Source organism: Globicephala melas, chromosome 1 (assembly GCF_963455315.2).
Source record: "Globicephala melas chromosome 1, mGloMel1.2, whole genome shotgun sequence".
NCBI classification, from domain to species: Eukaryota; Metazoa; Chordata; class Mammalia; order Artiodactyla; family Delphinidae; genus Globicephala; species Globicephala melas.
The window spans coordinates 30361009-30386805 of record NC_083314.1 but is presented as its reverse complement, the minus strand read 5'-3'; the positions used below and the strand labels follow the sequence as shown (position 1 = coordinate 30386805).

Genomic DNA, 25797 nt, shown 5'->3' with positions numbered 1-25797 from the left:
AGAATAAAAACCATATGATCATCTTAACAGATGCATAAATCTTTTGAAAAAATTCAACACACATTTATGATAAAACTCTCCAAAATGTGGGCTTAGAGGAAACTTACATCAACATGATAAAGGCTATATATAACAAACCTACAGCTAACATTATACTCAATGGTGAAAAGCTGAAAGCATTTCCTCTAAGATCAGGAAGAAGACAAGGAGGCCCACTCTTGCCACTTTTTTTTTTTTTTTTTTTTGTGGTACACGGGCCTCTCACAGTTGTGGCCTCTCCCGTTGCGGAGCACAGGCTCCGGATATGCAGGCTTAGCAGCCATGGCTCACGGGCCCAGCTGCTCCGCGGCATGTGGGATCTTCCCGGACCGGGGCACAAACCTGTGTCCCCTGCATCGGCAGGCGGACTCTCAGCCACTGCGCCACCAGGGAAGCCCTCTTGCCACTTTTATTCAACATAGTTCTGGAGGTCTTAGCCACAGCAATCAGGCAAGAAAAAGAAATAAAAGGAATCCAAATTGGATAGGAAGAACTAAAACTGTCACTGTTTGCAGATGACATGATACTATACAGAGAAAATCCTAAAGATGTCACCAAAAGCTACTAGAGTTCATCAATGAATTCGGCAAAGTTTCAGGGTACAAGATTAATATGCAGAAATCTGTTGCATTTCTATACACTAACATATCAGAAAGAGAAATTAGGGAAACAATCCCATTTACCATTGCATCAAAAAGAATAAAATACCTAGGTTAAACTTACCTAAGGAGGCAAAAGACCTCTACTCGGAAAACTTTAAGATCTGATGAAAGAAATTGAAGATGACATAAACTGATTGAAAGATATACCATGTTCTTGGATTGGAAGAATCTATATTGACAAAATGACTATACTACCCAAGGCAAGCTACAGAATCAATGCAATCCCTATTAAATTACCCATGACATTTTTCACAGAACTAAACAATTAATCCAAAAATTTAAATGGAACCATGAAAGACCCAGAATTGCCAAAGCAATCCTGAGGAAAAAGAACAAAGCTGGAGGCATAACCCTCCCTGCCTTCAGACTAAACTACAAAGCTACAGTCATCAAAACAGTATTGTACTGGAAGAAAAACAGAAATATAGATCAATGGAACAGAATAGAAAGCCCAGAAATAAACCCACGCACCTATGGTCAATTTATCTATGACAAAGGAGGCAAGAATATACAATGGTGAATAGACAGTTTCTTCAATAAGTGCTGCTGGGAAAACTGGAAAGTCCCATGTAAAAGAATAAAATTAGAACATTCTCAAAATGGATCAAAGACCTAAATGGAAGACCAGATACTATAAAAATCCTAGAGGAAAACATAGGCAGGACACTCTTTGACATAAATTGCAGCAATATCTTTTTGGATCCATCTCCTAGAATAATGGAAATAAAAACAAAAATAAACAAATGGGACCTAATTAAACTTAAAAGTTTTTGCATAGCAAAGGAACCATCAACAAAACTTAAAGAAAACCCACAGAATGGGAGAAAACATTTGCAAACGAAGCGACTGACAAGGGATTAATCTCCAAAGTACACAAACAGCTCATGCAGCTCAATATCAAAAAAACAAACAACCCAATTAAAAAATGGATGGAAGCCCTAAACAGACATTTCTCCAAAGAAGACATACAGATGGCCAAGAGGCACATGAAAAGAAGCTCAACATCACTCATTATTAGAGAAATGCAAATCAAAACTACAATGAGATATCACCTCTCACCAGTCAGAATGGCCATCATCAAAAAGTCTACAAGCAATAAATGCTGGAGAGGGTGTGAGGAAAAGGGAAACCGCCTACACTGTTGGTGGGAATGTAAACTGGTACAGCCACTATGGAGAACAATATGGAGGTTCCTCAAAAAAACTGAAAATACAGCTACCATATGATCCTGCAGTCCCACTCCTGGGCTTATACCTGGAGAAAACCATAATTCGAAAGGACACATGCACCCCCATGTTCTTTGTAGCACTATTTACAGTAGCTAGGACATGGAAGCAACCTAAATGTCCATTGTCAGGTGAGTGTATAAAAAAGATGTGGTGTATATATATATATATATATATATATATATATATATATATATATACAGACAATGGAATGTTAGCCATAAAAAGAATGAAATAATGTCAATAATATCAACATGGATGGACCTAGAGATTACCATACTAAGTGAAGTAAGTCAGACAGAGAAAGACAAATATCATATGATATCACTTATATGCAGAGTCTAAAAAAATGATGCAAATGAACTTATTTACAAAACAGAAACAGACTCACCGACATAGATAACAACTTATGGTTACTAAAGGGGAAAGGAGGGGGTAGATAAATTAGGCATTTGAGATGAAAAGATACACACTACCATATGTAAAATAGGTAAATAACAAGGACCTACTGTATAGCACATGTAACTATATTCAATATCTTGTAATAACCTATAATGGAAAAGAATGTGAAAAAGAATATATATATATATATATATATATATATATTTGAATCACTTTGCCATACACATGAAACACTGTAAATCAACTATACTTCTATTTAAAATAGGGAGATCTGCTATGGTAATTGAACACTTGGACTTTTAAAATCTTCAAATACTTACCTTGAAGGTCTAGTTTTAAGGAGACAGAATTCCTTTAGGACATCTCTGGAATAAAGGCCAAGAACTATAATTATGAAAATAATTAAAGCTGTGGACTTCTGTCTCATCCTTAAGGAAAAGGAAATGTCATCTGATCATGCTTCCATGAGCCTTGCTCTATCTTAAGGCATTTACATGTATTATCTTATCCAGACCCTTAAATCAACTGTCTCAGAAAGGAGGTACTGATGCTGACAGTGAAACCCAAAGAGCTTAAGTCCACTCCCAGGGCCATACAAATTATAAGTAGGTGAGTCAGAGTGTTCTTGGGCCATCTGACACTTAGTAACCAGAGAGTATGCTCTGGTTACTCATATTGTGACACAGGTTTCAGTAGGGAAGTCATCTATGTCTATGTTAACTACAGTGGCCTAAGGCATAGAAATGTTAGATGGAGACCAGGATCTCTAAGCAAATTTTTATAAAGTTCACCCAAGGCTGTGCCAGTCACTTTGGAAAGAGGCTGTGGAACTATTCACTTTGATAACTTCTCATGTAACTGTGCCCTAGACAGGCTGCCAGGTATAACATTAAAAGTCCTCTCAGGGTACTGCACCGCCTTTGGACAGGATTTAACCTTCAAAAAGCACTCAGCAATTGCTAAGTCATGTCCCAGTGATTCCATTTTGTGAAGTCACTCTTGACACATTTTAACTCCAAGGTATTTCATTTGGTGGTTTGAATTGAATAGTCAGTCAGCTGGGCAGAAGAATTCTAGTTCCTTCCTATAAATTAAGCAGAGATATTGTTTTTCCCCAGCTCGTAAACTATATCTAAAACAGAAATATGTTTAAGATGGCTTTGCAGTTCTTGCCCTTTGCCTCTCCCTCCAGGAAATCAGCCTGATGAATAGTACAAGAACTTGACAAATAGCACGGTAATCTGGGAGTACAGTGTGTTATCACTGTTACTTTTATTATAATAGCTGGAAGCTGGCCAACAATTTACAAAGAAACCAGGAAGCAACAGTAGGAGACTGGGCAGCCTTAGGATAATATTTCTAGGCTTGCAGAGAAACTTAACAAGAACCTGACACCTCAAACTTAGCATGAAAGCATAGCCCAGGTCAGTCACAGAAAACTTATCTTGCCAGAATTTGTTCCATAACAATGATAGAAATGCAAAGGCATAGCACATTTGGTATATGTCCTTAATAACCTGAGAAAAGTAGCAACTATTCAATAAGTTATTGAAAGTCTTTATTGAATGCTCTGCTAAGTAAGAATTCAGCAGTCTTCTACTTATCTAACTTTTAGTGTGTTCTAAACTCGGCCAATAACTTGTGACTTGGCTTGGCAAATCCTATCACTCTCTGGAACTCAGCTGCCTCCTCTTTAGCTGAGATGGTCGAATTGGATGATCTCAGGTTCCCTGCAGCTCTGAAATTCCATTACTGGGGAAAGTCATGTTTTAACCCTGACATTGACATTCTGAGGCAAGAAGAGTTGTAGCACATGCAATTGCTATGCCAACAGAAAATTCAGAACCTAGCCAGGTGCTCAAGTTTACTCTCTTGCTTCGCTTTCTCCATGGTTCCCATGAGGACCTTTTTCTAGTGTGATTTAAAATAATCTAAATCTCCCTTCTATTAAGAGAATGTAGAAACAAAATATTAAGTCCCCCTACCCTCTCCTTGCTCAAGGAAAATATGAAATCAGATATGCAAATTTCCCTTTAAGCAGGTTTTAATTAAAGAAAACAAAAATTATTTTTTGAAAATCACTTGGATTTAGAAGTAGTCTTATTTCAGCTTTATGCCACAAAAATTTCTGTTACCTAACCAGAGAGTCATAGGATATAGAATATTTACCATCCAGGGTGTGAAGGTTCTACCTCTAACTTCCCAGGCTGAGAAAATTTCAAGGATCAAAAACTGAGTGAACAGTAGTCTGCACGCCCCCAGCCACTCTATATTAAAACAATGAAAAAATAATGCCGCTTTAATTGCTAGACTTGAGAAAACTGAGTCTTCATAAAATAGTATTGCTAATTTGTAAAATGCATTGCCTATTAGTATTTACTTAAATTATAAATGATCTTACCAATGATCTTTGTTATTTTTAAATTTTCCCTTCCATTCTTTGATCTTCAAAAAAGTCTCCATAAGGAGTGTGAATGTGTTTTTTTTTTCTCATGGTTACCATGATTAACTATTTTTCTTTAGTAAAACTTTAAATGAAATAATGTGCTTCCTGTAATTATTAAGCCTAAGCAAAATGGGAAGTTTTGCTTGTACACTGATACTGTCAAAGCCCCTTACCCCCTTTTTATTCCAACCCCACCAGGTAAAAAAAAAAAGCTCCACCTAAGCCAGAATATTTCTATCCTGATCCAGGTCCCAAATAAACCACAGTTACAATTTTTAATACATGAAATTGTAATTACAAAATTGTAATTACAAAATTGTAATGAAAATAGCCAAATAACAAGTGAATAACCACAACTACAGTTTTCTAAGTACTTCTACTGTATTGTCACTTGAAGAAAGGCACCTGATTATGTGATTCAATTAATTCACAACAAAGCTAGAAGGCGTACTTGGTATATCCAAGGAATTGGTACTGGGAGAGCTTGTTAATCCAAACAAATACCCAAATCCATGATTCTCAGAACTAGGCCCACAGCCCACTGCTCTAAGGCTCTTTCTGAAGGGCTGTGAAATGACCCAAAGCTGCAAGTGTTTCCTTCAGTCTGCATCAGGATATGACAACCAAAAAGGTTACACTAAAATTTGAAATTCATAAACTTAAATTAGTCCGTTAATAGAATTTACTGTGGTCTCTAAGTAAGATTTTCCTGGGAAGTCTTACTGTCACATGACACTTGGCAATGTCACAGTTTTGAACACATGTATCCATGGATCATTGGGATTCCAGTAATTTTTGAAGAGGATATTATAGCATCTGCAGTGTTGTTCTGAGTTGGTCATAATTTTCAATGACTTTAAATTGAAAATTAATGCTTATTTTATATTATCACCACTATTCAGATTGCTATAAATTATTTAGTTAATCCCACAGTGTGTCATGATGCATATTTACATCAAGGCATTCCAAGACAATAGGTTTCCAATAATTTCACAAAAAACATGCATACATTACAGTTCACATATGAGTTATCCATATTCCTTTGTTTGAAACAAACATATCTATTCCACAGTTTTTCCTATACAGTGCCACTTTATTGTTATTGAGGTTTTTTTTTCTACCTAAAACTTACTTAGGGTAAGATAATGGAGCCATACAGTCTTTTACCCTACTAACATGTGCCATAATCAGTTTGAAATTCAGTTCTAAATGATAGCACGGATGGATGGGAAATTATTATTCCAAAGGGTATTGCCTGTTAAGAATCAGCACACTAGAGAGAGAAAGAAGTGCTAGATTCTGGACTGAATTAGGAATCCTCTGCTCTTTCTTACTGTATCCTGGGCAAACATCTGTAGAAGATGCATTGTTCATCCTACTTTTTCTAGTCTCTATCCCTTCATTAAAACGTCCCTTTATTTTCCAAATAAATCCATCTTTCTTCCATATTGAACGACATACCACTAACCCTGCATCATCGTTTCCATCTACTGAGCAAGCTTGCTTTTTCCATTTTTTTCTTTCTATCCCATTCATTCATTCATCCATCCACCCATCCATCCTTTTCTATCTTCTCACTTCATTGTCAAATAGTTGGGAAAACAGTCTGAGCTTATCAGCTTATTACTGCCTTTGTTTCCTAACTTCCCATCCCTTCACTGAAATCTGATCTCCACATCTCTTACTCATTCTCTTTTGCTGGTTCCTCTTCTGGTAATTTGTCTGTAAATGTTGATATAATCTAGGTTTCAACCTGGGTCCTCTATTTGACTCACTGTGCAGGTCCTTCCTGAATTATCTTGTGCATAACAATGCCTTTAACTATAATATCATTGCATAGGCAGCTGCATATTGGCCACATGTAGCTAAACACCCAGCTAGCTATGTCTTATAAATGCCACCATGGTATGGCGTAACTGAGAAACACCCATGCCCAGTGGACCATGAAAGAAAGGCAAGTATAGTAGAATGGGAATAGCATAAAACTCAGTCAGAAGTCCTGAGTTCCAATCCTGGCTCTGTCATTTTTAGCAGCAGGGTAGATCCTTTACCTCTCTAGTCCTTTGTTTTTTCTTGGTTTTGTTTTTTTGTTTGTTTTGTTTTGTTTTTGTTTTTCATCTGTAGAGTATGGCTAATAATACTCTGAAGACTTCCTGAGAGGGATTAAAGCAAATAATGTATGTAAAGTTATAATATAAGCTGTTAAGTGTTATTCAAATTTCTGATATACCATTATTTAAAATGTAGTTGAACAAACAGGAATGATCATTCAAAATGAGAGAAAATGTAGAGACACCAGAAATACAAATATCAAGTTAATCAGACTTGGTAAACTAAATAAATAATGACTGCCTGTTTTTCAAACTATAGTGTACATCTGGAAGAGTTAATTAATAATGCTAATTCTCAGGTTGAAGTCTCAGATTCAGTTGGTCAGGAAAGAGACCAGGAATCTGCATTTTAAAATCATCAGAGCTGATGCAGACAAATCAGGGCCTCACTTCAAGAAACAGTGAAATATAAAGCACTTGAGAGATAGCAGGTCCTAAAAATTCCATTCTCGTGACTTGCAAAGACACAGAATTAGTTCCTTGTTGGGAAGCATGTTGCTGATTTTGCTTATTTAAAATTGTAATGTATTTCAATCATTCCAAAATTGGTCTTTCCATACAAAAAAATCATCCCTCATCCACCTCCAATACACATACACAAACATGAACACAATATATTTACATATGTATATCATACATAGCACAGTTAATGGAAAACTTTTCCCTGCTTAATATATGAATAAATAATAATGTAAAGATACAAAATAACAATGCTGACATTAGGCAGTTAAGAATTGAATATCTTTTGCTATAAAATATCAAATATGTCAAATATGTTTCTCTTTTTTCATATCATTATTGGTAGCTGACAGGAAGAAAAGACTCATAAGGAAATGTAAGGATGGAGCCAAACCAGAAACCAATAAGTAGCACAAATCATTAGGTATGAATCTTCTCAATAGGCTTGTTTCACCACTTGGAGAGATAAGCGACATGATACTTTCAAGCTGGTGGCTTGGTTAACTGCAGTTATTTTCAGTATAACAGACAGCATTTCTAGAGATTGAGGTTATAAACTAGGCTGGTATTTCAAAAATATTAATATAGCCTTAATTTTATTTTGTAGATACTATGTTTAGGACTTATTTTAATTTTCTATCTGGATAACTATATGTGTATTTTATGTAGGCGTGATGCAAGTATACATTTGTAAACAAAAAGAACAAAGAGTGTCATTCATTATCCCCTTACACAAAGGGTTAAGTGGCAACCCACTGCAGTTGCCCACAGACAGTGTGCCCTGAGGGGAATTCAAGATGGAAAAATAGGATGAAGCATTCTGTGCTTTGAACATACAGGCTCCTGGATGGTTAAGATGCACGTCTAAGGAAGAATTTCAATGACCCCAGATTCTTGCATCTTCCTATACATAAAAAAGCACTAAAATAATTAACTTGAGATATCTGCTCTTTGTGATTAGCAGTAATCATTTTATGCTTGACTACATGCATTTCCCATCCAGAAATTCATATATATATTGGCTCCTCCCCTACCTCAGAGTAGTTTCTCAGAGCTATCTGAGAGGCTGTCTCCTGGGCTCTAGTCCTCAGTAAGGTCCCTGGATAAAACTGAAACTCACTGCTCTTACATTGAGTGTTTTTTATTTCAGTCGACACACACAATACATTTAAATGTTTGTGCAGGATAGAAAGCCCAGAGATAAACCCACAAACATATGGTCACCTTACCTTTGATAAAGGAGGCAAGAATATACAATGGAGAAAAGACAGCCTCTTCAATAAGTGGTGTTGGGGAAACTGGACAGCTACATGTAAAAGAATGAAATTAGAACACTTCCTAACACCATACACAAAAATAAACTCAAAATGGATTAAAGACCTAAATGTAAGACCAGACACTATAAAACTCTTAGAGGAAAACATAGGAAGAAGACTCTGACATAAAACACAGCAAGATCCTTTTTGATCTACCTCCTAGAGATATGGAAATAAAAAAAAAATACACAAATGGGACCTAATGAAACTTCAAGGCTTTTGCACAGCAAAGGAAACCATAAACAATACAAAAAGACAACCTTCAGAATGGGAGAAATATTTGCAAAAGAAGCAACTGACAAAGGATTAATCTCCAAAATATACAAGCAGCTCAATATCAAAAAACAAACAACCCAATCCAAAAGTTAGCAGAAGATCTAAATAGACATTTCTCCAAAGAAGATGTACAGATTGCCAACAAACACATGAAAGGATGCTCAACATCACTAATCATTAGAGAAATGCAAATCAAAACTACAATGAGGTATCACCTCATACCTGTCAGAATGGCGATCATCAAAAAATCTACAAACAATAAATGCTGGAGAGGGTGCGGAGAAAAGGGAGCTCTCTTGCACTGTTGGTGGGAATGTAAATTGATACAGCCACTATGGAGAACAGTATGGAGGTTCCTTAAAAAACTAAAAATAGAACTACCATACGACCCAAAACCTAAAAAAAAAAAAAAAAAAAAAATCGTTCTGATGAACCCAGGGGCAGGACAGGAATAAAGATGCAGGCGTAGAGAATGGACTTGACACCAGTAGGGGGAAGAGTAAGCTGCGACGAAGTGAGAGAGTAGCATTGACATATATACACAACCAAATGTAAAATAGATAGCTAGTGGGAAGCAGCTGTATCACATGGGGAGATCAGCTCTGTGCTTTGTGACCACCTAGAGGGGTGGGATAGGGAGAGTGGGAGGGAGAAGCAAGGAGGAGATATGGGTATATATGTATAGCTGATTCACTTTGTTATAAAGCAGAAACTAACACAACATTGTAAAACAATTATACTCCAATGAAGATGTTAAAAAAAAAAGTTCAAATTTAGAGAGGGATGTAACAAGTCATAACTAAATCATTGCAATATTATATTTTCTAACTCACTAAAATATGTATCATCCTTAAATAAAAATTCTAAGTTTATGTGTAAAGTCCATGGAATGATGTTAGCAAACTCTCAAACCAAAGTGCATTATTAATATGTATTTACAAATGACATTTGAAGAAAGCACTGCTTCAATCAATCACACATAACTATGGATACTGGAACTATTTAACTATTAGAGATGATCTATTTATCTTAAATAAATAAATAAATGTGTGTGCAATATTCATATGCATATGTAAAAGCATATAATATTTGGGAAAGAGAGTAAATAAGGTGTCTTAATCTTTGCATAAGTCAGGTAAAAACCAAGCCATTTAATGGTTTATTCCTTTTGTAAGCAGCTCTTGCAGAAAACTGCCCTCAGGAGGAAGCCTCTTTTCTTGTCATTTTAGGAAAGCTATATTTTAATTAACTTTTAAACCAGGCACCCCCATGCTCTACTCATCTCTGGCACAAGCACACCTTTCAAATCTTTTTTTTTTAATTGGAATATAGTTGATTAACAGTGTGTTAGTTTCTGCTGTATGGCAAAGTGAGTCAGTTATACATACACATATATCCACTCTTTTTTTAGGTTCTATTCCCATATAGGTCATTACAGAGTATTGAATATAGTTCCCTGTGCTATTCAGTAGGTACTTAATTAGTTATTTATTCTATATATAGTAGTGTGTATATGTCAACAACAATCTCCCAATTTATCCCTCCCTCCCCTTTCCCCTGGTAAAATTTTCTTTTCTACATCTGTGACTAAACTTCTGTTTTATAAATAGGTTCATTTGTACCATTTCTTTAGATTCCACATACAAGTGATACCATACGACATTTGTCTTTCTCTGTCTGACTTACTTCACTTAGTATGATCATCTCTAGGTCCATCCATCTATGTTGCTGTGAATGACATTATTTCATTCATTTTAATGGCTGAGTAATATTCCACTGTATATATGTATCACATATTCTTTATCCATTCCTCTTTTGATGGCCATTTAGGTTGCTTCCATGTCCTGGCTGTTGTAAATAGTACTGCAATGAACATTGGGGTGCATGTATCCTTTCAAATATGGTTTTCTCCAGATACATGCCCAGAAGTGGGATTGCAGGATCATATGGCAGCTCTATTTTTAGTTTTTTAAGGAATCTCCATACTGTTCTTCATAGTGGCTGTACCAATTTACATTCCCACAAACAGTATAGGAGGGTTCCCTTTTCTCCATGCCCTCTCCAGCATTTATTGCTTGTAGATTTTTTGATGATGGCCATTCTGACCAGTGTGAGGTGATTTCTCTAATAATTAGTGATGTTGAGCATCTTTTCATGTGACACTTGGCCATCTGTATGTCTTCTTTGGAGAATGTCTATTTAGATCTTCTGCCCATTTTTTGATTGGGTTGTTTGTTTCTTTTGATATTGAGCTGCATGAGCTATGTGTATATTTTGGAGATTAATCCCTTGTTGGTTGCTTTGTTTGCAAATATTTTCTCCCATTCTGTAGGTCTTCTTTTCATTTTGTTGCTGGTTTCCTTTGCTGTGCAAAAATTTTTAAGATTAATTAGGTCTCATTTGTTTATTTATTTATTTATTTTCATTATGCTCAGAGGTGGATCAAAAAGGTTCTTGATGCGATTTATGTCAGAGAGCCTATGTTTTCCTCTAAGAGTTTTATAGCATCCGATGTTACATTTAGGTCTTTAATCCATTTTGAGTTTATTTTTGTTTATGGGGTTAGGGAGTGTTCTAATTTCATTCTTTTACATGTAGCTGTTCAGTTTCCCCAGCACCACTTATTGAAGAGACTGTGTTTTCTCCATTGTACATTCTTGCCTCCTTTGTCATAGATTAGGTGACCATAAGTGTGTGGGTTTATCTCTGAATTTTCTATCTTGTTCCATTGATCTACATGTGTTTTGTGCCAGTACCATACTGTTTTGATGACTGTAGCTTTGTAGTATAGACGGAAGTCAGGGATCCTGACCCCTCCAAGTCATTTTTTCTTTTTCAAGATTGCCTTGGCTATTTGGTGTCTTCTGTGTTTCCATACAAGTTGTAAATTCTTTTGTTCTAATTCTGTGAAAAATGCTATTGGTAATTTGATAGAGATTGCATTGAATCTGTATATTACTTTGGGTAGTATAGTCATTTTGACAATATTGATTCTCCCAATCAAAGAACATGGTATATCTCTCCATCTGTTTATGTCGTTTTTGATTTCTTTCATCAGTATGTTATAGTTTTCTGAGTATAGGTCTTTTGCTTCCTTAGTTAGGTTTATTTCTAGGTATTTAATTAATTAATTAATTAAATTGATGTGATGGTAAATGGGATTGTTTCTTTAATTTCTCTTTCTGATCTTTTGTTGTTAGTGTATAGAAGTGAAACAGATTTCTGTGTATTAATTTTGTATCCTGCAACTTTAATCACACAATACCTTGCCTAACTTGTCAGTTCCATAGATCAAAGAAGTAGAAGCGAAGAATACATAATTAACAGATGACCATATCTCTTCCCTGCTTCCCTTTCAGTAATCACCTGATCTAACTCTGTGACCAAACTGTGTGAAAAGATAACATCTAGAGGAAGATCATGAGGAGTCCACAAGCCTGCACACAGTGGGAGACTGCAATGATTCTGACCCCCATCTCAATAATTACCTGAGATTACTTCTCTGTTTGTCTTTAAGAGTGTTTATGGCTGAGCAGAATTTTTGGAGGTGGTTTTTGGGGAGCGCTGAGTCCAATATCTCCCCAGATTGCTGGCACTCTCATTAAAGGCACCTTTCCTTTCTCCTGACATTTGTGAGTATGTAATTGATTTTGTAAGCAGTGAGCAGCAGGACCCAATTCATTCAATAACATTTTTATCAGTACGTTTTGTGTCTTGAAATGATAAAAACTTGGGACATTTTATAAAGGAGAACAATTTGTGCCAATATTTGTATTTTTAAGATGTCATAAATGCTTTAGCTCTAAAATTAAAAAGTCTTAAACAATAAAGTAGTTCTGTTTATTGAGTAAATGCATTTTGTTTTTAAGACATAATTTGTTGTTGTTTTTGCTAAAACATGGTGAATATTTAGTTTATAAAATAGATTATATTACCAATACTACCCTTTATAACTACAGTAATAAAATATTAAATATAGATTTTCATTTTTATTAAGAGAGATGTATGGGAGTCCATCATTTCCACAAATTAGATTACTGCAAAGTGGCTGGATCAGTGAAGATTTTCATTTTATTCATTTTGTGGTTTAAACTTTTAACTATTCCAGATAATCTGTAATTTTGAATCATGATGGGACATTTCTGGTAAGATGTGACATTTTATTCTTCTTTCTGAATCCACCTCTGATTTTGATCCAGGGCACATCAATTTAGAAATGACCACTGATCATGATAGCTTTTGGGAAAAAATGTTGGAACATAACATGTAAATTATGTTCTTTACAGGTTTATAGTAGAACATATATAAAATTTAAGAACATGAAAGGCTTACTAGAATTCTGCTTAAACACAGTTTTATCTTGTTTCTCTGCCCTTATATCATGCTTTTCCAATCGAGAGTGCCACGTTTCTCTCCCTTTCCATTCTAGAGCAGCTCCAAAGCTGCCTACAGGGAAATCAAGGGGAAAACAACAACCTCAAAAGACACTAATGGTTGCTTTTCAGATACTCTCCAAAGCCCAGTGGGAAGGGAGAACACATAGAGCAGAAAGAAGCAACTTTATGTTTTCCATTTCTCTTAGATGTTGGCTCAGAGACCATCCCAGGATTCAATACTGAAGAAAAAAAAAATGAAAGAAAAGCAGATACAAAGTAAACAAAAACAACAAGCTTGGTCATGATCTGTTCATTTTTCCCCCTATAAAAATATGCTCTCTGGGGGCTTCCCTGGTGGCGCAGTGGTTGAGAATCTGCCTACCAATGCAGGGGACACGGGTTCGAGCCCTGGCCTGGGAAGATCCCACATGCCACGAAGCAACTAGGCCCGTGAGCCACAATTACTGAGCCTGCACGTCTGGAGCCTGTGCTCTGCAACAAGAGAGGCCATGATAGTGAGAGGCCTGCGCACTGCGATGAAGAGTGGTCCCCGCTTGCCGCAACTAGAGAAAGTCCTTGCACGGAAACGAAGACCCAACGCAGCCAAAAATAAATAAATAAAATATAAAAATAAAGGAGTTCCCTTAAAAAAAATGCTCTCTGACTGTTGGTCCATCCTATAAGTAGCTTGGAAATTGTTACTGCTGAACAAAATAAAAACCAACAATTCTTCCAGAACTGTGAGAAAAAAAAATTTTTGTTGTTGTTTAAGCCATGTAGTCAGTGGTATTTTGTTATGGCAGCCCTAGGAAACCAATAGACATTAAAACCACAGATCCAGGAAACTCATATATAACACCAAGCATGATTAATACCAAAAATACTATACCTATATATATCATATTCTAAATGCAGAAGACCAAAGACAAAGTGAAAACCTTGAACAAAGCTGGGGTGGGAGTAGGAGGGAACACCTTACATATAGAGGACAAAGGCTAAGAATTACATCAAATTTTCATTTAAAACTCTAGGGCAATCTTAAAAATTTAAAAAGAAGTATAATTGATATACTTAGATACGAGAGAAAATTGAATCATATAAAATGCTCAATTAAAATCAGGGAAGGCAGAAAAAGGGTGGAAGAAAAAAGAAAAATAAAGCAAGACAAAGAAAAAGGGAAATGAATAGAAAACAGTTACAAATATGATATATATTAATCCAACAATACTAATAATCACTTCTAGTGGGAATGGTCTAAATATAATAATTAAAAGACAAAGATTGTCAGAGTGTACTAAAAACTGGATCTAATTATGTGCTGTCTATAATAAACCCACTTTAAATATAAAGACACAGATAGATTACAAATAAAGGGGAGGAAAGACATGCCATGTTGACACTAATAAAGAGAAAACAAGAGTAGATAAATTAATTTCAGACAAAGTAGACTGCAGAAAAAAATTATTAGGAATAAATAGGGGCATTACATGATAAAGGAGTTAATTCTCATGAAGACATAAAAATCCTTAATGTTTATGCTCTTAACAACAGAGCATTAAAATACTGGAGGCAAAAACTGAGAGACTTAAGGAAAAATAGACAAGTATTATAACTGAAGACTTCAACACACATCTATCTGTAGTTGACAGATCCACTGGGCAGAAAAATCAGTGAAGACATAGTTGAACAGAATAGCACCATCAATCAACTGGATCTAATTGAAATTTATAAAATACTTCATCCAACAAAAGCTGAATATACAACTTTCTCAAGTTCCCAGGTAATGCACCAAAATGGACCACATTCTAGGCCATAAAACACACTTTAACAAATTATTAAAAGTAGAAATCATACAAAGTGTACTCTCAGACATCAATGGAATTAAGTCAGAAATTAATAACAGAAACACAGCTAGAAAGCCCTCAAATGCCTGTTATTAAACAACACACTTGTAAATAACATATAGTCAAAGAAATCCCAAGAGAAATTGAAAAATAGTTCTGACTAAATGAAAATAAAAATACAACTTAATCAAAATCTGTGATGTAGTGAAAGCTGTGCTTAGAGGGAAACTTATAGCATTGAATACATATATTAGAAAACAATAAAGATCTAAAATCAATAACCTAAGCTTCCAGCATAGAAAACAAAAAAAGGAAAAGAAAATATTAAATCCAAGGTAAGCTGAAGAAAAGAAATACTAAAATTTTAGAGCAGAAATCAATGAACTAAAAAAAAAAAGAAGTCATGAACTTGAAAACAGGAAACCAATAAAGTAATTCAACAAAACCAAAAGCTGGTTCTTTGAAGAGATCAATATTAATAAACCTCTAGCCAAACTAAAAGAAACAAGATAAGACACAAATTACTGACATAAGAAATAAAAGAGGGGCTCTCACTACTGATTCCATTGATTTAAAAAAGATAATAAAGGGATATTATAAACAACTCTAGCTCACAGGTTTGATAAACAGATAAACCTAGATAAAACAGACCAATTTTTTGAAAGACAAAATCTACCGATACTGACACAAGGAGAAAAAGATAATATGAATAGGCTTACATCAGTTAAAGAAATTTAATCAGTAATTGATAACCTACCAAAACAGAAAGCACAAAGCTAATATGGTTTCACTGGTGAATTCTACCAAACATTAAAATGGCAGAAATAATACCAGTTCTCCACAATTGCTCCCAGAAAATAGAAGGAGAAGGAATACTTCCTAACTTACTCTTTGAGGCCAGTATTATCCTAATACCAAAACCTAAAAAGGCATTACAAGAATGGAAAACTACAGGGCTTCCCTGGTGGCGCAGTGGTTGAGAGTCTGCCTGCCGATGCAGGGGACACGGGTTCGTGCCCCGGTCTGGGAAGATCCCACATGCTGCGGAGCGGCTAGGCCTGTGAGCCACGGCCGCTGAGCCTGTGCGTCCGGAGCCTGTGCTCCCCAACGGGAGAGGCCACAACAGTGAGAGGCCCGCGTACCGAAAAAAAAAAAAAAAAGAATGGAAAACTACATATCAACGTTCTCATGAACATAAATGCAAATATCTCCAATGGGGGGGGATAAATTAGGAATTGAGGATTAACAGATGCACACTACTATATATAAAACAGATAAACAACAAGTGTTACTGTATAGTACTGGGAACCACATTCAATATCTTATAATAACCTAATATGGAAAACAATCTGAAAAAGAATATATGTGTATATATTTATGTGTATGTAATTGAATCACTTTGCTGTACACATGAAAACACTGTAAATCATCTATACTTCAATTTTAAAAAGACCCCCAATAAAATATTAGCAAATCACATCCAACAATGTATAAAAAGAATTATACATCATAGCCAAGTGAGATTTATTCTTGTTATGAAAGACTGGCTGACTAAAAGTCAATTAAGATAACCTGTCATATCAACAGAATAAAGAAGAAAAATCATATGAACATGTCAATAAATGCAAAGAAAGTATTTGATGAAATATAGTACTGATTATAAACAAACAAAAACAAATAAGTAAATAAAACTCTTGAAAAACTAGGATTGGACAGGAAACTTCCTCAACTTGATAAAGAACATCTACAAAAAACCTAGAGCTAACATGATAATAAATGGTTAGAAACTAGATGCATTACTGTTAAGGTGAGGAAAAAAGCAAGGATGTCCCCTTGCACCACTCCTATTCAACATCTTACAAGACATGCTAGCTAATGCCATAAGACAAGAAAAAAGGAATTAAAAGTATATAGTTTGAAAAGGAAAATAGAAAACTGTCTTTGTTCACAGATGACAGATATTTGTCTGTATAGAAAATCCAAAGAAACAACTAAAAAACTCTTAGAACTAAAAAGTGATTATAGCAAGTTAATGTTATAAAATTTGCTTTTCTATAAATCAGTAATGAGTAATTGGAAATTTGAAATTAAAAATATGATGCCATTTACATTAGCACACAACTGTAAATAGTGTGCTAAATAAAAAGTACTTAGGTATAAATTTAACAAAATGAGTACTAGAGCTTTATTAAAAGTCCAAATTCTGATGAAAAATATCAAAGAAGAAATAAATGGAAAGATAATCCATGTTCTATGGATAGGAAGACTCAATATTGTCAAGATATCAGTTATTTCTAATTTGATCTGCAATCCCAAATTCCAGCAGGTTATTTTGTGGGTATTGAAAAACTGATCCTACAGTTTTTGGAAAGCAAAATACCCAGAATATATAACATAATACTGAAGGAGAAGTACAAATTTAGAGGACTGACAGTATCCAATTTCAAGACACTGTATAAATCTATAGTAATCAGGAAAGTGCTGTATTAGAGAAAGAACAGACAAATAGATCAATGGAACAGAACAGAAATAGCACCACATAAATATAGTCAACCAATATTTGACAAAGGATCAAAGGCAATTCAATGGAGAAAGGATAGTGCTTTCAACAAATGGTGCTGGAACAAATGGACATCCAAGATATTCTTCAACTTCATTCAAAGACTCAGAAGGAACTAAAGTGAATAAAGCTAATCTGAAAAGGCTCCATTCTGTGTGATTCCAACTATATAACATTCTGAAAAAGGGAAAGCTACGGAGATAGTAAAAATAGCAGTGGTTGACAGGGGTTCAGGAGGAGAGAGGGAGAGATGAACAGGTAGAACTCTGGGAAATTTTAGGGCAGTGGTAGATACATGTCATTATACATTTGTCAAAACCCACAGAATGCACAATACAAAGAGTGAACTCTCATGTAAACTATGAACTTTAGTTAATAATAATGTTTCAATATTAGATCATCAATTGTAGCAAATTTACTACACTAATGTGACATATTAATAATAGGAAAGAGTGTGGGTGGTATTGAGGTGGTTTAGGGGAATTCTCCTACTTTCTGTTCAATTTTTTGTATACTTAAAACTGTACCAAAAATAGAAATTTAAAAAATTCTTCTCTAAAACATGGTTTTAGGAACCACTAACATGTACTTCAAAAATAGACATAGCAGGGACAGAGTCATCAAAAGTGAATGGCAAAGGTTTTAGGTGTTCTATGTAGGACTATTACATAGAACTGTAGAGGCTCTATTAAAGGTCTTATGAAACAAACAATTTAAAACTTAAGTGCCAAAGAGAATGAAGTAGGAACCGCACTACACCACACAATTTTATTAACGGGATGAATATTTTGGAAAGCATTTCAGTGTCTTAGGTCAAGAAACAAACTAATTTTTAGAAAAGTGAAGTTCTTCTATTTTCCCCCAAATCTTGAATTCTAAGTTTTTCAATATTATATATCATGGAATTATTAATATACAAAGATTTAAGGCATTGGTATTTTGTCAACTAAGATTTAAGACACAGACATGAAGTTATATATGCTATTAATTTGATTTTGCTCATGCATTTATTTTAAAGTTCACTGATTTATTGTGTATTCAATCTCTCTAATCATAAATTCCTTGTCATCCATCCCCAAAATGCAGTATTTGGTTATAGCAATCTTTATACCAATGTTAACTAACCAACTTAAAATCTGTCCCTGAAGGAAAAAATTACTATTTATCTCAAAGCTGCTGTGATTATTTTATGTCAGCATACAATTGCTATGATTGGCCAACCAGAACTCTAATATTATTTCAGCATGGTTTTCACAGGTGGAACTTAGTGATGTCTAGTTCTTAGGGTCAGTAAGTGGAGTCTCTCTCCCTAGGCCTGAAAGACCTCACAACATCCTGGAGAAAATACATGCCTTTGGTTGAATGTTTTCTGAGGCACAACCATCATCCTACAAGATAATGCAAGTTCCGGACAATTTTCATTGTTAAAAGGTCCTTATGTTGAGAACACCTCTGCCTTTCTGCAATTGTCATATGTTGGTCTCAGTTGGCCCTAGGATGAGATGAGTATGGCACTTGCCTAGGGGGCGAAAGTCAAGGGAGTGCCAAAAAACTCACTAATCAAGAAAAATAATACTTTAATGTAATATATGAAAAAATAAAACTGCAAAAAAATCTACAATGAACAAAATATAAAAGTATTCAATAAAGATATGCTCCAACAGGGCTAGGATTTGGGTGAAGTGAGTGACGTAAGTCATACAAGTATAGGGTCAGCTCCTGTCTTTATTGGAAATTTTGATTTCTTGGGGTTCAAGTCCTATATGAACATTGGAGATTTAACCCTCAAAAGGAGCCAGACGAAAGATATTGGTCAATGTGTGATCATCTGTAGGAACTTCAATGTGCAATGTGTGTGCTTAGAGATATCAGTGAACTTCCTGTCTCTCGCTTCTGTTTTAGTTTGCTACCACCACTACTGTCTCTACTTCTTATCACAGTTCTCTTAAACTTCCTGGTGTCTTGGCCTCCAGCCCTCATTGCAATCCTTTTATACTAGATGATTCTTATGCAAATACACCTGGGAAGTCCATTCTAGACTCCATTTTAATTGGCTTGGATTGGAATAATTTTGTACTTGGGTGAAAAAATACCAGAAATCTCACACAACTTGATTTTCAAAGTACTGTGTTTTTTCATAGCCCTTTAGTCCATATTGCCTTGTCTTAGCCATTAAACATGATCAACATATTCTATTTTTCTACAAAACCAAGGTAACCATGGAAAAGTGTTTCTCCACATAAACTGACCTAAGAGGTTTATGTTTTGCAGAGGCTTCCTAGTAAGTTTGAATTGGTGATGGAAATAGACATTAGATACTAATAGAATATAAGAAACCATTCTTTAAACCTGCTTTAAGCAATAAACTCCTGTCTGCCCCAAGCTGTCTCAGAATAAACAGCCTAACTAATCACTATTATTTCTATTGGGCCTCACACCCAACTACATCACAGTATCAACATCCTCTTTATAAGCAAGTGTTCATACTTTATAAATGTTCTTTAAATAAATGGTGGTAGAAAATTCGAAGTTGGATAATTTGAATTGCTTCTATACTTGTACCTAAAAAGAAAAATCATAGAAGACAAAGCATCATTGCCTGTAGGAGTGGAACAGTGTCTGAGATCATTATCATCTCACTTCCTCTAATTTTTTCTATAACTTTTTATTGAATAATTATTTTATTCTTCACTTGTATATAATCCAAGCAAATGAGACTTAAACAGGTATATGTTTATTCAGGGGGGGAAACAAATAGAATAATAAAGACTATGCTTATTTTTAGTTAAAAATTGCAGGCTCTCCAGGTTTCGGGAGAAAGTTTAGAAGATGATTCCCTTTGAAATGGACACCAATAAGAGCTAATGTTAAACTGAATGACATTAATAATTTTGAGATGACTGACTTTGAGGAATGTTCTGTAAATGATTTTCTGTGTAAGCCATGCCATTTCCTTGGCCTTACCACAGAAACATTAATCTACTGTGAAGTGCTGAAACACGAACTGCAATTGGGAACACTAACATATTTATGAAAAACACAAAATATGGACTGAGAGAACATTAAGAATAAGAATTTGCTTTTCTGTAAGGAACAGAGGCAGTTTATCTGTCAGGCAATAACGATGACGACCGAAAACAATTTTGATTTATTAAGTATCATAGGAGCAATACCAGTTTTTTAGGCATATTAATTTGGGTTATTTCAACAACTTTAGAAAGTCAATATTATTATTTCTGCTTGAATAGTGAGCAGACTGAGGCGCAAAGATGTTACATGCTTGCCCAAGTCACACAGTTAGTATGTGGTACATCGTTGTGGCAGTATCTGTGGTCAGGTCTGTCTGCCTCCAACACCTGGGTTTTTCTCCATAACCTCCTTCTCAGGTGTGCAGGTATTTTCTCCACTAGAACATCATACTCTTTGGTGAAATAATTCCCAGGTATCATCCCAGGTTGGAGAAAATACATCACAAAGTTCTCCAACTCAGATCCACAAATCGGCAGGTTTTTTTTTTGTTTGTTTTTTGTTTTTTTTAATTAACTTCTTTTTCCAAGTGCGTCAGTTTTGAAGAATGTGTACCCTGGATGAAAAAAAATCAACATTCCCACTACTGGAAAGGAATCATCTATTCTCTCTATTAATGGTTCAGTATTCTGGTTTTCAGATTGTCTTCCATAAATTATGTTAGTTTGAATCTTTGGTTGGCACCTGACCACCCTTGGATGAACTATGAAATTCAACTTTCTGAAATGACAAAAATGAGGGATGACTCCATGGGCTTTCCTATGGTTTTCTTACAAAACGTCTCTCCAGGAGCCAACAAAAGCCAGATTGCTGTGAAGTTTCTGTCTTTGAACATGCTGGCACTCTGCCTCAAATGCCTTCTCTGCCTTGTTTCCTGAAAAATCTCCCCTCCTTTAAAATCCAACTCAGATGCCCTCAGTTCTTTTGTGAAATCACTCTAGAAACCCTCAAAGTCACTCTCTTATTCTTTTAAACTTCCATATATTTTACACATACCACTATTATATTCCCTCAGCACTTCCCAGCAACTCCTTCTGTATAATTCCCTTTTCTCGTCTAGCCTATGAGTTACTCAACAGTGTAGATAAAGTCAGAGTCTCCTTGTTATCCTAGCACCTACTATAACACTTTGCATTGGAACAAATCCTCAATGAATACTTGTAGAAATGACATTTAAAAACCATACATACAATATTATTTTTGAAAACTGTAGCCTTCAGGAAGATGTAAGAAGATGAGCACTTATTAGGGGCCTATTTCCTTGAAGAGCTTAACTAAGATCATGGTTGTTGAACTGAGTTCATTCTAAGTTGACTGAAGTTGATTCACTATGATTAAATTCCCTATTGTATCTTTTCTTTTGCTTGCATTTGGCCTTTCATGTTTAACAAAACCTTCTGCTTGTAGAATCATAGGATGCCTCAAATAATAGTGAGAAAAATGAAGTCTGGGAAAGGCAAGGGATTTACCACAAATCATAGCTAAATAGGAGACGTGAACTAAAACTCTGGCTCTCTGAGCCCCTTTGTTACTCTTTCTAGTAGACCAAGGTGGTACAGAAAAAAAAAAAAAAAAAAACCCTTTTAAGCTTGTTTATAGCTCTTTCATCTATTCAGAAGAAAGTATTTTTTTTAATAGTCACAGGGGGCACTATAACATGGAATAAGCTGCCACCAGGTTTGGTGACTTTCCAAACAAGGCCATTCATAAATTCAATGTTAGAAATATTAGTCCCATACTGAAAACTGTGCTTTTCTTTTCTCAGTGACAAATAATAAAATGCAAGCATGGGTTCATCCATACACACTAGTTGTCAATAATAAAATGAGGAGATATTGCACTGACCATAGTCTGTGTTTTCTGGCTCCCAACAATTTGATGGCCAAAAATAGGGTGTCTGTGGAATGAAAAGAAGTGGAACTTAGGTTAGGCACATAAAGAATTAGTGGGGTTCCTGGTTTATGAGCTGTGTTTATCTTCAGCAATTACCTAGAATTTTGCTAACAATGTATGTTTTATTACCCAGAAAAAGTACTCAGAGAGGCATTGTAAGGTTTTTCTTTTACATTTACTTTGCTAAGCAATTGTTCAGCTTCCAAATAGGTGCAGCACCAGCAGGTATTTAAGACAGTGTTCATTTGCTACAATTGTATGTCATCTGACAAAAAGGTAAAAGGACTGATTGCATTATTCAAATAAAAAGTGTTAATACACAAAGACTGAAAGCAAAGTATTATATTCAGGAAGACTCATGATGAGCTATGTTTAAATTTAGCAAATTGTTTTTTATGATTTATGTATTTCATCATTGCCCTCAGTAGATCCAAAAGTTCAACCGTCAGAATCTTTCCTTAAGATCTGGCAATCATTTGCTTGGTTCTATTAATTATATAATGCAGCTCTCAACATTATCCAGCTAGATTAAAACAACTTTTCCCCCTCACTTTAAAAAATATTTCTGGATAGAGACACTTATTACTCTAAATTTTTAAACTGCACAAGTCAGAGATGATTTTTTTTAACTAATAACTTAGTTGATTGCTTAACAATAGACAGATACATGATTCTGTGAAATTCTGGAAACTGATGAAACTACAAAGAAAATATCTGATTGAGAAAACCCAATTATTATCATCAGCATGTTATATTTTCTGATAGGGCTTTTCTAGCCCTCATGGCTGGACATGCTTGGCTCCAGACCCCGAGGATACTCCATCACCACCAGTCTACTCTTTCAAACTGTTTCCTTGGATGATGATGGCTCTGGAATTCAATGGAACAGTGACTACAGACGTCAGCCTTGTGGGCTTAATTATATTTATTAGTCAATTATATTAACAATCTGTGTGTAACAAGCATATTTAGGGTAATCTCTGATTACCTGTTTGATAATTCTGCCTTCTAGAAGAGGGACTCTCAAGGGGGGAAAAGGGTAATTGGGAGAACTGTTTGAATCTCTGGGAGAGAGCCCTTCCAAACAGTTTAGGACTCCCAGGGGATTTGATTTACCCTCTATGCTTTCTTGGGAATTGCTCCAGTATCATAAAGAAGGATACTAATACTAATTTTGTATATATATGAACAAAGTGACAGAATACATTTAGAGGGTAAAAAAGCTGAAGCACTAGATAAAGGGGGATATCAAGGCTTTATACAGCACCCCCTCCTTGGCAAATGAATCCACTTAACCTAGTCTGAGAGTAAAATTGGGTCACTACTCTAGGAGAACCATAGAGAAACAAAGTAGTTAAAAAATCTTCCTTTCATGTGGGCTGCTAGCTTTTGAGATACTTCTCATAGAATGCATTATTCCCTTTAGGTTGCTTCTTTATTTTGGGAGGGGTGTGTGTGTGTGTGTGTGTGTGTGTATGTGTGTGCGTGTGTGTGTGTACGTGCACGCATGCATATGCATACCTATTTATCTAACTCTAAAAATATATACTCTAGTCAGACTGGTCAGACACATACTTTTTTTCTCAAAACCACAAGGAATGTTTTCAATAGCATTCTTATAATTTTTCTTTATTTTTCTATCATTTACTTTAGTGAAAATTTCCTGACTGTAAAAATAAATGAATGAAGCTATTTTATCCTGTGATATTATATGGAAAAGGCACAAAACCAACACTCTTCACTAATATTGCAAGATTATTTTCTAGGAAAAATATTTTGATTTGTAGTAAAAGAAAATTTAAATAACAAACTCCTATAGTTTGTTGGAATTTAAAAATTTACTTTCACAGTCAAACTAGGCTTTAGGACATTTTAATGTATGAGTTTCTCTGCTTTTCAGAGTTTGCTTCTTTAGCCATAATAAAACAGATCCAAAACTGTCTAGCCATTGCTCAGTAATCTTTGGCACCTATACTAATGTGATGAAAGTCATGAAAGTGACCTGGATAATCATGTCAGAACTCAATTTCAGTTAGCTAAGGAGGATAAATTAGACAATTGCAAGTTTACAGTAAATACAAAAATCATATGATTGAAAAATTGAGACACATTTACTGCGGCATACCAGTGAAATTAAAGTAAGAGTTCTGTTTGCCTCAAACTCATGCCCCAAAGCTTTTTCATATTCCTAATGATGGTTAGAATCTCAATCATTCACTGGAGTAATTGTAAACACAATATTGCAAGTTTCCTATTTTAACCCATGATTTTTAAAATCCTTCCATGGAGTTGAATTTCAATTCAATGTAATAAAGAACTTAATGCTGCTTGGAACCAACACAAAAATGGAAGTAAACACTTTGAACAATAATGTATTTTCTGTTATTAGAGCTGTTCAAATATAAACTAATTAATGCCTTGGTAGACACTGTAGCAGGAATTAAATAATCCCTGATTTTTCTGGGGTTTCTTTTGTTTGTTTTTAAACCCTTGGTTTTTAGATTGTATGGTTATTAGATTTACAAATATGTCATGTTTCTATCCTATTTTGAATGTGGATGTGTCATTAAAATCTTTAACATTTAATATTTAACATTAATTCATGTAATTTAAAAGATTATCTATCATCTATTTAGGCATATTGAACTTGATAATCTTCTGCCCATACCTAGTAGTGATGTAATTAGTTTATCATTTGTACTCATTCCCTTGCTTTGTTGTAAAGTTCTTTAAAAACAGTCTCTCCTTTTCTGCAGAATGCAGGGTGATCCATTCCCAGCTTTGCTCATCTTTGACCCATGAGCATGACAATAAAACCTTGTCTGGGGCCTCCCTGGTGGCGCAGTGGTTGAGAGTCCGCCTGCCGATGCAGGGGACACGGGTTCATGCTTGGTCTGGGAGGATCCCACATGCCGTGGAGCGGCTAGGCCCGTGAGCCATGGCCGCTGAGCCTGCGCGTCCGGAGCCTGCGCTCCGCGACGGGAGAGGCCACAGCAGTGAGAGGCCCGCGTACCGCAAAAAAGAAAAGAACACCTTGTCTGCCTACTAACTTCAGTCTGGAAATGACAACAGCAGAGTTAAAGGTTGTAAATTATACTAATTCAAGACATCACCACTAATTTTAGGCCATGTCTCAGCTAGTTTGTTTTGAGGGAAATTT

General features: G+C 35.3%; 1 protein-coding gene across 12 annotated transcripts in view; it reads right to left on the bottom strand.

Moving 5' to 3' along the window:
- The window catches only part of RGS7 (regulator of G protein signaling 7), a 606659-nt gene that overhangs the window by 134383 nt on the left and 446479 nt on the right, over window positions 1–25797 (bottom strand). For 9 of the 12 annotated variants that reach the window (XM_060309485.2, XM_060309402.2, XM_060309580.1 and 6 more), the window contains one exon: window positions 22590–22641. The exons of the other annotated variants lie outside the window; for them this stretch is intronic. In XM_060309485.2, coding sequence (XP_060165468.1) covers window positions 22590–22641 — 52 coding nt within the window. The remainder of the gene's footprint in view (window positions 1–22589; window positions 22642–25797) is intronic. 12 annotated transcript variants of the gene reach the window in all.